Source organism: Phascolarctos cinereus, unplaced genomic scaffold (assembly GCF_003287225.1).
Source record: "Phascolarctos cinereus isolate Bilbo 61053 unplaced genomic scaffold, phaCin_HiC Scaffold_4;HRSCAF=312, whole genome shotgun sequence".
NCBI classification, from domain to species: domain Eukaryota; kingdom Metazoa; phylum Chordata; class Mammalia; order Diprotodontia; family Phascolarctidae; genus Phascolarctos; species Phascolarctos cinereus.
In genome coordinates this window covers 31,118,006-31,132,293 of record NW_027555847.1, presented here as the reverse complement: position 1 = coordinate 31,132,293, position 14,288 = coordinate 31,118,006, and the positions used below count along the sequence as shown (strand labels likewise).

Genomic DNA, 14,288 nt, shown 5'->3' with positions numbered 1-14,288 from the left:
TCCATTTTCCTCAGTCTCCCTAACTGTAAAACAGGGATAACAACAGCAACTACTTTGAAGGGTTTTTGTGAAGATCAAATGAGATATTTGTAAAAGCACTTAGCACGGTGCCAGGCACACAGGAGGTGCTATATAAGTGCTGATTCCTTTCCTGATCTTTGTTTCCTATAACTCTTATCAACATTCGGTTTTAACATTTTATTTACTATCAGTACTAGTAGAAGGAATGCCTGCAGTGATACTACCAGAATGGCAAAGTATCACTTACCTTTGCCAGATTAACAGGTGTACAAGTGGACAAGAGGTATTCAGATCAGAACTGGTGGTTTAAAATAGCCATGAATACAATTAGAAAACATGATCTAGTCATCATCTCTACATATTAAGGCTTCAGAGATCCTGTCACTGTACTAAGCAGGATACAAAATGGTGGGGAATGTGCAGGAAAGCTGAGCATGATTTTAACCAGCTCTAGATTCTTCTCTGCAGTTGTAAAATGGCTTCTTAAGGTATGGCGGGGCACTCACCATTCATGGATTCCCCATTTACTGGAGCTCTTTGGGCAAGGGCAAGGGGACCATTTGTTTGGAAGGTGAAAGTGGGTTAAATGAGGTAACTGAGGTCCCTTTCAAATCTGAATTTCTGTGATCTTGCGATTCCCACCCAAAAACTAAAACCAAAGGCTAACATTTGCTAAGCCACTTCTTTGGTTCTCCTGGGACCAAAATCTTCCCAAGGTCATGAAACAAAATGTTATTCAGACATTTGGAGCTTCACTCAAAACATATGTGATCTTATTTTTGACCAGGGATTCTTAACTGGGGATCTGTGAACTTGCGGGTTTTAAAAAAATAGTTTGATAATTACATTTCAGTATAATTGGTTTCCTTTTAGTTTTCTGTATTTCATTTTCTGCATTTAAAAACATGATTCTGAGAAGGGGTCCATAGGCTATACCAGACTGCCACAGGGGCCCAGGACACAAGAAAAGGTGAAGAATGCTTGTTTTAGACAAATTTCTATTATATTCATCAATCCTAAAGGAATGGGGAGGCAGCACCAGCACAAGGCTGAAAGCAGTAAGCTGACAGTGTGATAAGGAGGGAAGAGGCAGAAAAACTACCAAAAGCACACACGACAGCTGGAAAATCAGTGACCAAGAACCACTCTCTCTCTCTCTCTCTCTCTCTCTCTCTCTCTCTCTCTCTCTCTCTCTCTCTCAGGGGCTGATGCTTCCTGGGGACCCAGAGATATCACTGTCTCACACAGCAGATACTCGACAAGATCTGTGGTGCCATGAGTGTGTCCTTCCCTCTGGCGAGCCACATTACACTGCCTGAGCTTGAACACCTCATCGGCAATCTCCTTAGCCCACCTCACTGCCCTCCTAGGTGGATCACACACCATTCTCTTCTTTAAGTTGACACCTAGGCCATGTGAGATGATTCCCTGTTCCCATACAGGTGCTGTGCTTTTCTGCCTTTATTTATGTTGTTCCCTGTGCCCAGAATATTCTTGTCCTACCCTAAGCAGAATTCCTGCTCATTTTTTATTACTTAAATTCCCACCATTATCTGGAGACTTTGCCTGATGCCCTTTACCTCCCTGAAAGGTCAACTCCTTTATGCACTTACCCAATATTATTTTGTATTATAATCATAAGAATACAATCATATCTTCCAATAAGACTATAAATTACATGCCTTTTCTAAGTTCTGGCCCTCTCCCAGGACCTAGCAGAGTACTTTTGTCAGAGCAGGCACTTAACGCTTGCTCTTGTGAGCTGAATTCATATTTACATACAAATACTTGCAAGGTATTTAAGCTTGTGAGAGTTTACAACTAGAAAATGTGTATGATCCAAATATTTAACGAATATCTCCCCAAGTAACTGCTTTAAACCAAGTTTACCCCACTTCAGATAAAATGGACTAATTTCTGGAAGATCAAAGGCAATAGAAATCGATGCTACACTAGAGCAGTTAGGAAGAGAAGCTTGATTTTCCGTTAACGTAAAAAGGGACACAAATGGAGCAATTTATCACTACCATGTCGAGTTAAATATATATATTTTCCTTTAAAACAAACATCACAGAAAAGAAATCCACAGTTTCATAGGCAATCCTTTTTTTGTTTGTTTGTTCTTTGTATAATGAAATGTTCACATATGTTGATGATTGTTAAGACCATAATAAAAAAAAGAAATTATACTTTAAAAAGAGTTGCACAGACCTGATACACCTTCTTTGTCAGCGACCATCTTTCCACAAATTCTTGTAATCTGGCTGCTGACCCCTACTACCATCCTCTTGAAACTGCTCTTTCGCAAGTTAAAGACTTCCTCAGCACAAAATCCAATGGTCCTTTCTCAGTCATTATTACCACCCCCAACTGGCCCCTGCCACTTCCCCAGGATCTCTTTGGCATCTAAGACATTGCTGATCATCTCTTCCTACTGGGTCCGGTCTCCTCCCCTGGATTCAAATATGTCCTGTCAAACACATTCACCCTCTTTGCTTCAATCAGCTATCACCACTACACAGATGGCTTCCACAATTCCACCAGCTGCCTTCATTCAAGACATCTCTCTTTGGGGATCTCACTGCTACCTCTGACTCAGCACCAGTATAAACTGAGTTTATCATCTTTTCCCCAAAACCTGTGCCTCCTTATAATAGGTCTTCCATTTTTAAAAAAACCTTGGTGTTATCTCCCCGCCCACACTTAATAGTACTTTTTTTCCAATTACACGTAAAGACAGCTTTCAACATTCATTTTCATAAGATTTTGAGTTCCAAATTTTTCTCCTTCCCTTTTTCCTCTTTCCTCTTCCTAAGACACCAAGCAATCTGATATAGATTATACATGTACAATCATATTAAACATATTTCCACATTAGTCATGTTGTAAAAGGAGAATCAGAACAAAAGGGAAAAACTATGAGAAAGAAAAAAAAAAAGAGAAGATAGTATGCTTCAATCTACATTCAGACTCCATAGTTCTTTCTCTGGATGTGGACAGCATTTTCAATTATGAGTCTTTTGGAAGTGTCTTGGATCTGTTGAGAAGAGCTTAATCTATCATAGTCAATCACAGTGTTGCTATGGCTATATACAATATTCTCCTGGTTCTGCTCACATCACTCAGTATCAGTCCATACAAGTCTTCCCAGGTTTTTCTGGCATCCGCTTGCTCATCATTTCTTTCTTTCTTTTTTTTTTTAGGCAATTGGGGTTCATTGACTTGCCCAGGGTCACATAGCTAGTTAAGTGTCAAGTGTTTGGTCTGAGGCCGGATTTGAACTGAGGTCCTCCTGACTTCAGGGCCGGTGTTCTATCCACTGTGCCACATAGCTGCCCCTTGCTTATCATTTCTTATGGAAAAATGGTATTCTATCATATTCACATACCACAACCTGTTCAGCCATTCCCCAATTGATGGGCATCCCCTCAATTTCTAATTCTTTGCCACCACAAAAAGAGGTGCTATAAATATTTTTGAACATGAGGGTTCTTTTCCTGTTTTTATGATCTCTTTGGATATAGACCTAGTAGTGGTATTTCTAGATCAAAAGGTATGCACAGTTTTATAGCCCTTTGAGTATAGTTCCAAATTGCTCTCCAGAATGGCTGGATCAGTTCACAACTCCACCAACAATGCATTAGTGTTCCAATTTTCCCACATTTTCTCCAACATTTATCATTTTCCTTTCTCTCATATTAGCCAATCTGATAGGTATGAGGTAGTACCCCAAAGTTGTTTTGGTTTGCTCTACTATAGTGATTTAGAGCATTTTTTCATATGACTATAGATGATAGCTTTATTTCTTCATCTGAAAACTGCCTGTTCATATCCTTTGACCATTTATGAATTGGGGGATGACTTACATTCTTATAAATTTGACTCAGTTCTCTATATATTCGAGAAATGAGGCCTTTATCAGAAACATTGGCTATAAAAATTGTTTCCCAGCTTTTCATTTCCCTTCTAATCTTGGTTGCATTGGCTTTGTTTGTGTAAAACCTTTTTAATTTCAGGTAATTAAATTACCCATTTTGCATTTCATAACGTTCTCTATCTTCTGTTCGGTCATAAATTCTTCCCTTATCCATTGATCTGACAGGTAAACTATTCTTCACTCTCCTAATCTGTGTATGGTACAACCTTAAGGTCTAAATCATGCACCCATTTTGACCTTATCTTGGCAAATGGTGTGAGATGTTGTTCTATGCCTAGTTTCTGCCATACTCTTTTCCAGTTTTCCCAGCAGTTTTTGTCAAATAGTGAGTTCTTATCCCAGAAGCTGGGGTCTCTGGGTTTATCAAACAGTAGATTACTATAGTCATTGACTTGCATACCTAACTACTCCACTGATCCATCACTCTGTTTCTTGGTCAGTACCAAACAGTTTTGATGACTGCTGCTTTATAATACAGTTTTGGATCTGGTACTGCCAGGCCACCTTCCTTTGCATTTTTTTTTCACTAATTCCCTTGATAGTCTTGACCTTTTGTTCTTCCAGATGAATTTTGTTATTTTTTTCTAGCTCTATAAAATAATTTTTTTGTAATTTGATTGATATGACACTGAATTAATTAAAATTAAAATTAATTTAGGTAGAACTGTCATTTTTATTATATTAGCTCAGCCTACCCTTGAGCAAGTGATACTTTATTTGTGTGAAAAGTGTTTTGTAATTGTATTCATATAGTTTCTAGGTTTGTCTTGACAGGTAGACTCCCAAATATTGTATATTGTCTAAAATTATTTTAAATGGAATTTCTCTTTCTATCTCTTGCTGCTGGGCTTTGGTGGTAATATACAGAAATACTGATGACTTACATGGGTTTATTTCACATCCTGAAACTTTGCTAAAGTTGTTAATTATTTCAAGTAGTTTTGAGTTGATTCTCTAGGATTCTCTAAGTATACCATCATATCATCGGCAAAGAGTGATAGTCTTGTTTCCTCATTGCCCATTTTAATTCCTTCCATTTCTTTTTGTTCTCTCATTGCCAAAGCTAACATTTCTAGTACAATATTAAATAACAGTGGTGATAATGGGCATCCTTGTTTCACCTCTGATCCTCCTGGGAAATGCTTCTAGCTTATTCCCATTACATATAATGCTTACTGATAATTTTAGATAGACATTTCTTATCATTTTAAGGAAAACTCTGTTTATTCCTATGCTCTCTAGTGTTTTTAATAAGAATGGGTGCTGTGAGTTTTTCATGCATCTATTGAGATAATCATATGATTTCTTTTACTTTTGTTATTGATATGGTCAAGCACATTGATAACTTTCCTAATATTGAACCAGCCCTGCATTCCTGGTATAAATCCCATCTGGTGATAGGATGTTTTTCTCCTGATAAACTGCTGTAATCTCTTGGCTAATATTTTATTTAAAATTTTTGTATCAATATTCATTAGGGAAATTGGTCTATAATTTTTTTCCCTGTTTTGGCTCTTTCTGGTTTAGGTGTCAGCACCATATTTGTATCATAAATGGAACTTGATAGGACTCCTTCACCTATTTTTCCAAATAGTTTAGATAGCATTGGAATTAACTGTTCTTCAAATGTTTGGCAGAATTCGCTTGTAAATCTATCTGGCCCTGGATATTTTTTTTTAGGGAGTTCATTTACAGCTTGTTCAATTTCTGGTTTGTTTTTTTTTTTTTAATGGGTTAAGTATTTTATTTCCTCCTCTGCTAATCTGAGCAATTTATATTTTTGTAAATATTCATCCATTTCCCTTAGATTGTCAGATTTATTGACATAAAGTTGGGCAAATGAGTTCCTAATTACTGTTTTAATTTTCTCTTCATTGGTGGTGAATTCATCCTTTTTATTTTGGATATTAGTAACATGGTTTTCTTCTATTTTTTAAATCAAATTAACCAAAGGTTTATATATGTTATTGGTTTTTTTCCTTATAAAACCAGCTTGTAGTTTTATTAGTACAATAGTTTTCTTACTTTCAATTTTATTAATCTCTCCTTTAATTTTCAGAATTTCTAATTTGGTATTTAATTAAGGATTTTTAATTTACTCTTTTTCTAGCTCTTCTAGGTACATGCCCAATTCATTGATCCCCTCTTTCTCTATTTTATTCACGTAAGCATTTAGAGACACAAAATTTCCCCGAAGAACCACTTTGGCTGCTTCCCGTAAATTTTGGTATGTTGTCTCATTATTGTCATTCTCTTTGACAAAATTATCAATTGTTTCTATGAATTCTTGTTTGACCCACTCATTCTTTAGGATTAGAATTTCGTTTCCAATTAATTTTTAATCTGTGGTCCTTGATTACACATAATTTTTACTGCATCATGATCTGAAAAAGATGTATTTAATATTTCTGCCTTTCTGCATTTGATTGCACAGATTTCTTATGCCCTAATACATAGTCAAATTTTGTGTAGGTGCCACGAACTGTTGAGAAAAAGGTACATTCCTTTCTATCCCAATTCAATTTTCTCCAGAGGTCTATCATATCTAACTCTTCTAAATTTCTATTCACCTCCTTAACTTCTTTCTTGCTTATTCTGTGGTTAATTTATCTAGTTCTGAGAAAGGGAGGTTGAGGTTCCCCACTACTATAGTTTTGCTGTCTAATTCCTCCTGTAACTCACTTAAATTGTCTAAAATCTGGATGCTATACCACTTGGTGCATATATGTTTAGTATTGATATTACGTCATTGTCTATGGCACCTTTTAGCAAGATGTAGTTTCCTTTCTTATCTCTTTTAATTAGGTTTATTTTTGCTTTTGCTTTGCCTGAGATCTAGACTGGTACCCATGCTTTTTATATTTTAGCTGAAGTATAATATATTCTGCTCCAACCTTTTACCTTTTCTTTGTGTGTATCTCTCTGCTTCAAATGTGTTTCTTGTAAACAACATATTGTAGGATTATGTTTTTTAATCCACTCTGCTATCCCCTTCCATTTTATAAGAGAGTTAATCTCATTCACATTCACAGTTATGATGACTAATTGTGTCTTTCTCTCCATTTTATTTTCCTCCCTGTTTATACTTTTCTCTCTTTCACCCTTTCCCTCCCTGTCACCTTCTTTTGCTTCTGATCACCATCTCCCTCAATCTGTCCTCCCTTTTATCAGCTCCCCATTTTCCCTTTCCCCTCCTATTTCCCTATGGGATAAGATAAATTTCTACACCCAACTGAGTGTGTATGTTATTCGCTCTTTGAGCCAAATCCAATGAGAGTAAGGTTCAAACAACGCTCACCCCCTCCCTTGTTTCCCTCTACTGTAACAGGTCTTTTGTGCCTCTTCATGTGATGTAATTTACCCTATTCTGCTTCTCCCTTTCCTCTACTCCCAGTACAATCCTTTTTTTTTATTCCTTAATTTTTTTTTTATATTATCACATCAAAGTCAACTTATACCCATACCCTCTATGTATATTCCTTCCAACTGCCCTTAAAGAGATACAGTTTACAAGACCTACAATTATCATCTTCTCGTGTAAGAATATAAACACTTTAACCTTATTGAATAACAATGGTTTTTTCCTGTTTACCTTTCTATGCTTCTTTTGAGTACTGTATTTAAAGACTGAATTTTCTGTTCAGCTCTGGTCATCTGAAAGTCCCCTATTTCATTGAATATTCATCTTTTCCCCTGAAAAGTTACGCTTAGTTTTGCTGGGTAGTGGATTCTTGGTTGTAATCCAAGCTCTTTTGCCTTCCAGAATATCATATGCCAAGCCCTCCAATCCTTTAATGTTGAAGCTGCTAGATCCTGTGTAATTCTGACAGTGGCCCTTTGATATTCGAATTCTTCCTTTCTGGCTGCTTGCAGTATTTTCTCCTTGACCTGACAGTTCTGGGATTTGGCTATAATACTCCTTAGAGTTTTCATTTAGGGATCTTTTTCAGGAGGTGATTGGTGGATTCTTTCAATTACTATCTTACCCTCTGGTTCTAGGATATCAGGGCAGTCCTTGATAATTTCTTGAAAGAGGCTCTTTTTTTTTGATCATGGCTTTCAGGTAGTCCAATAATTCTTACATGATCTCTCCTGGATCTATTTTCCAGGCCAGTTATTTTTCCAATGAGGTATTCTACATTTTCTTCTATTGTTTCATTCTTTTGATTTTATTTGACTGATTCTTGATGCCTCATAGAGTCGTTAGCTTTCACTTTCCCAATTCTAATTTTTAAGGAATTATTTTCTTCCATTAGATTTGTACCTCCTTTTTCCATTTGGCCAATGCTACTTTTTAAGGAGTTGTTTTTTTTAGTCAATTTTTAAACTTCCTTTTCCAAGCTGCTGACTCTGTCTTGCATAACTCTCATTTCTTTTCCCAATTTTTCTTCCATCTTTCTTATTTGATTTTTTTTTTACTTCTCTTATTTGATTTTTAAAATCCTTTTTGAGGTCTTCTAAGAAGGCTTTTTGGTCTTCAAACTAATTCATCTTCCCCTTTGAGGCTTCACATGTAGGCATTTTGACATTGTTGTCCCCTTCTGAGTTTGTGGGGTTTTTTTTGTTTTGTTTTTCATAGAAACAACCCATAATAACAATGAGGCTACATACCAAATATATGGGGAATTAAGAAAAATGAGAGACATCCCTCAGTGGACAAGTGGTCAAAGGATATAAACAGGCACTTTTCATGAGAAGAAATCAGAGTTATTAATAATCACATTTAAAAAATGTTCTAAATCACTATGCATTGGATAAATTCAAATTAAAACAACTCTAATATATCACCTCACACCTAACTCACTGGCTGACATGAAAGAATGCTGGAGGGAATATGGAAAAAATGGGATTGAGTTTGTGTTTTGATCTTCTCTGTCACCATAGTAGCTTTCTATGGTCAGGACTCTTTTCTGTTTTTAACTCATTCTTAAGCCTATTTCATGACTTTTTAAATCGAGCTCTGCTACTGGGGCTGGGGGACACTGTGCCAAGCTTCTTGTGCTGGGGGCCATGGGCCTGGTCACTGGCTTTCTAGGCTGGGGCCTCAGGTGCTGGCAGCTTGCCCATTGCACTGAGGTGGCCTGGCCTACTCATGCCTGTTGTGCCAGGGGTTCCCAGGGTGGCAGTTCTGCACTGGGGCTGGAGGCCTCATAGCTGGCCTGCTGTGCCACTTCCCGCTAAGCCAGGACCGAGAGGCCTCAGTTGGTGATCTGTGCTGTGGCACAGATCCTGCTGGCTTGTCCTGACACTGTCTGTGCTCCTCTTCTACCCAAGTGAGACAGAACTTTCCTGAAATCCTTCTAGGTTATCTTAAGCTAGAAAAGTATTTCCCTCTGTCTTTCTGTAGGTTCTGTAGCTCCAGAATCTATTTAGATGCTCGATTTGACACTGTTTCCAAGGGAAACTGGGGAGAGCTCAGGCAACTTCCTGGCTTTTCTCTGCCATCTTGGTTCCACCTCCCTCTTGGTGTTATCTTTGACTCTCCCTTGACTCTCTTGTTCAATCAGTGATTAAATCAATGTGAATTCTACCTCTGAAATAGTTCTCACATCTGTTTTCTCTCAATCTGCATTCTATTTTCATAGTCACCATCTGAGTAGAGGCCCTCATTACCACCTGCATGGACTACTGCAATAGTCTACTTAACAGTAAAGGTTTTTCTGTCTTTACTCTCTCCCACTGCCAATTCACTTGTCATAATGCCACCAGAATGCTTTTCTTTAAGGTATAGATAAACTGAGCAATTCTTTGTCCTTCCCAAATATTCTGTACTTTGTGATATCCAGGAGCCTTCTGAACTTCTAGCATTAACGTTCAGCCCAAATACCACCTTTTCTTTAATGCCTCTTTCTGATTCCTCCATCTGTATCAAATATCCACCTTCCAATCTCACAGACTGCTCAGTTTTGTAATTTTCTAATGCACTTATGTTATATTGGGCTTCTCTGTGATTTGTCACCCTCCTACTAGAAAAAGAGTTCTTAACATTTTTTGCATCATGGATCCCCATGCAATCTGGTGAAACTGATGGGTCCCTTTTCAGAACAGTGTTTTTAAAAGCATAAATAAAATATACAGAATGGCTAATGAACTAATTAGATTGAAATAGTTACTGAAGTCTTTAAAAAACCAAACAAACAAGTTCATGGACCTTAAGTGAAGAATTCTTTTACTAGACAGTAAACTCAATGAGGACAGGAATTGTATCTTAACTCCACTTGCTACTTCTGCTAGAGGCTAGCATGGTTAGCACCCAGCAAGTACTTAACATCTGCTGAATATGAAGAGCCATGTGAAAGAATGAAAGATGGACAAAGTGCATGACTGGATATGCCAGAAGACAGAAAAGTCAAGAATTTTACTACAATATGAAGATATGAGATTAAAATAAGAGTAAGGTGAAGGAAGCCATTTTCTGAGAACTACAACCACACGAAAATAATGGACACATCCTCCTCTGATATCACATAATCCTTCTGGGCTTAAGAAACATTTTCTTTAAAAGTGCTAGGCTATAAACACGCAACAATAATACAGATGATATAACAATGTAATTCATCAAACTGTGTTAAGTAATTTACTTTCAGGAGATTAAAAAAATGTTGAAGGCATCAAATAATTTCTTCTCAGGGAAAATGTCTAAGAAATTATGGAATATAGTATGTACTCTCATTATTCCAGGCAATGTGTGACATTTTGTAACTAACGAGAATCTCATAAACATCAGTAATGTGGAAAAAGTAACAAACCTTAGGACTTTTCTCTTCGATGCCTCACACATACCCACACACAAGATGATATGAGAGAATGTGGGTGTTTGCAAAGTCTGTGTCACTGCTGGTTATTGAGACACAAACAAAATGAGTCTTTTTTGCTGAACAGCTGTTGGCTTGATTGTTCTTTTTTCAGAAAAAAAAAAGTTGCTGTTATGGTAATGGAATGTGACCTCATTGGCTAGCAATTACATCATGTCTTGAGACACTGCTTTGGAAAGCTGTTTTCACAATGCATCACCTCGAAAAATGGCCAAAAAATGCCAACTTCATTGAGTTAATGATATACATTCTAAGTGAGTATGACTTAAGGGAAATATTTCTGTATATTCAGTGAGAACTTTTTGTCCTTATTGAAAAATTGGAATTAAACAATTTTCTACCTATCATTTTTCAACTAAGCATTTTTTGAAGCTAGCAACAATATTAATCTTTTGATAACTGTTTTTGAGATCTATTCTATGGCTATCAATTATACCTAATTACTGAAAGATGAGTAACTACTTCCTTTTTTGCAGATTGTGTGATCAACAGTGCATTCCACATGGCCACAAGGAGTTATTTCCTTAGGTAAAAAGATGCTGCATGTCTTGTGTTATGGGGTGACAAGAAGTGACTGTCAGAAGGGTAGGATGTCTCACTCTCCAATTTCCCTATTGGCTGTCACTACTGGCTGCTTCCGTGTTTGACCTTGGGGACCTGAAGAGAAAGGAGTCCAACAGTCTTGCTTTAATATCCCACTAAGCCCTGGCCCTTCTTTCAGATGCAGGGGAAAGCTCAGTCAGCTTCCTTCTTCCCCCATGCTCTCTATGGAACTCTGTGCATGTGGACCAAAACAAGGGAGAAGTTATGGGTAAAAAAAAAAGCAGTTGAAATCTTTGCCCACCCTGAGATTTTGGGAATACCTATGGATTAATTTTGCACACTACCCTCATTTCCTATTGCCACAGAGACTGAGTTTTCAAGAGGCTGAGTATTATAATGAACATACCACGCTTGGGTAGACATTTTCAACTAATCAGAACTTGACTCACTCTTCATGGCTTGGCATAGAAACATTTTAATGTGCCACATATGCAGAAGCTATGTAAAATCAGGGATGTTTGTGATAGTTCAAGAGAGATTCTCATAGGACTCCAATACATTAATAATAACAAGAATTACTTTTTATGACAATAAAATAACTTAAGAATGGAAGTTATCTAATAACTTACTTTTAAGGACTCCCACAGAGGAAACTGCACAAGAGAGAAAGGAATCTATGGAGAGACAAAAACATGTCAAACAAACACATTAGGCTGGCAGGACTGACAGAGTGTGTAAATTAAGAAGAATTATGGTTTAGCAAGTAGACTCTCAGTTATCACTTGTAAATAAGCATTAATGCATATTGAAAAGCAAATTCCATTAAACTCATTCTATAAATAGATACCGTGAAGCAGGGAAATGAAAGGAGCTGTCTAACTCTGTGCCAGCTCCATGGGGGCAGGGGAAAGAGGGAAGGTCAGGGAGGGCTGCTCTAATAACAGGAGTACCTTTATATCCTGGTACCACTAGTAAATTCAACTTAAACATTTATTCCTTTGTTGTGACAGCTAGGTGGTGACACAGTACACACAGAGTGCCAGGCCTGGAGTCAAGAAGACTCATCTTCTTGAGTTCAAATACAGCCTCAGACACTTATTAGCAGTATGTCCTTGGGCAAGTCACTTAACCCTGTTTGTCTCAGTTTCCTCATCTGTAAAATGAGCTGGAGAAAGAAAAGGAAAACCGCTCTAGTATCTTTGCCAAGAAAACCCTGAATGGGATCATGGAGAGTTGGATATGACTGAAATGACTGAACAACAAAAATTCCGATGCTGGGCTATATCTAGACAAAGCTCACATGGAGCTATAGAAGAGATAACTTCTGAAGTGCACTGCCATTCCTTGAGTCTGAAATCCGAAATCTGATGATTCATCTCCCTCTGAATCTGTCCCACTTCCCCTCAATTTCTAAACTTCTCCCTCTTAGAGAAATTGTCACATTTTACTTTGGACTCTATTTACTGGTACATGTTTCAGCTCCTCTATTAGACAGAAAACTCTGTGGGGGCGGAAATAACATTTTATTCACGTCTGCATCTCCCATGGCACCCATGCAAGTGTGTAAGCCCAAGTCAGAATAGGTTTTGGACAGCGAAAGCAAGCCGTAGTAAGGGATATGCTTTAAAAAGGGCTGCTGATTAGGTTAAAGGCTAGAGAAACTTAAAGTTGGAGAAAAATGCATTTATTTATGGCACAGGGAAAAGAACACTAGGTTTGAATCCCGGCTATGCCAACTGGTGCCTATGTGACCTTTGGTAAGCTCCTTCTGCTACCTGGGCCTCAGTTTCCTCATCTGTAAAATGAGAGGGTTGGACTAAAACCCATTCCAGCTAAAAGTTATGATCCTAATGCTTTGGTTTCTATTTTGCTGCAGGCAGTTATTTCCTTGTCAGGGCAAATTACTCTGTTCTCCAAATTCAACACTATCTTTCCATTGGGGGGTGTGTGTGTGTGTGTGTGTGTGTGTGTGTGTGTGTGTGTGTGTGTGTACGCACAACTCTCCTATCCTTGGGTAAAAAAGATGTTGAACAGGAAATCTTACAAATTATGTAAATGGAATAACATCATCAGACAGGCAGTGTGGCATAGGGGCAAGGACACTGGCTCCATCACTTCTCTCGGTGAGCAGAGGCTGGCCACTTCAAGGCTGCAGCTCTGTTTCTTCATCTAAAAAATGGAGATAATACTGCCTACGTTACCTACCTCACAGTGCTGTGAGCCAAGTGCTTTATAAACTTTAAAATGATGTAGAAACAGAAATAGGTAGGCAGTCCTTGCCTTCAAGGAGCTCACACACAGAGACAACACATATACAAATCACTATATACACCATATACAAAAGACATGGGAGGTATCTTGGGAGGGGCAGACACTAGCTGCTGGGAAGAGCAGAAAAGGCCTCCAGCAGAAGTAAACATTAGAGTTGATTTTTCTTTACAGGCAATAAATTCCTACCTTAAATTCAACTACATAATTTGTTCAAAGATTCAAATGAAGAGAACTCCCTGTTGAAAACTGAACTGGGAATATTTTGGAAGTCACTAATATGCATATGAATGCACACTAGTAATTTCTGGTGGATGAATCACTTCACTTATTTAAAACATTTGGGAGTTACTCTAATATTCATATTTTCTCCAAACCCAAAGCCTTGGGTATTATTTGCTTTACTCCGCGGTGATTCATGACTGACATATGAATCTCTCAATTAGTCTGATAGACAAACTGAGCTTGACAGACACCTGCCACAGAAACTGTGTCACCGATCTTGGTCGGACAGGAAGTGGGAATGAGAAGAAATCAATGCCCCTACCTCACACTAAGCTGACAAACTGAAATCGCAGAGGACGTTTGTCATCTGGAATTATAGGCTGCGTCCTGTGAGGCATCTCAGAGTCCTACAAAAAAGGTCAATCAGGCCCTTGTAACTAAACAGCAGTGATCACATTTCCTTTCCAATTTGGGGTAAA

General features: G+C 37.8%; 1 protein-coding gene across 3 annotated transcripts in view; it reads right to left on the bottom strand.

The window, feature by feature from the left end:
• The window catches only part of SLC25A26 (solute carrier family 25 member 26), a 156,511-nt gene that overhangs the window by 27,496 nt on the left and 114,727 nt on the right, over nucleotides 1–14,288 (bottom strand). For 2 of the 3 annotated variants that reach the window (XM_020978987.2, XM_020978985.2), the window contains exon 6: nucleotides 11,946–11,990. The exons of the other annotated variant lie outside the window; for it this stretch is intronic. In XM_020978987.2, coding sequence (XP_020834646.1) covers nucleotides 11,946–11,990 — 45 coding nt within the window. The remainder of the gene's footprint in view (nucleotides 1–11,945; nucleotides 11,991–14,288) is intronic. 3 annotated transcript variants of the gene reach the window in all.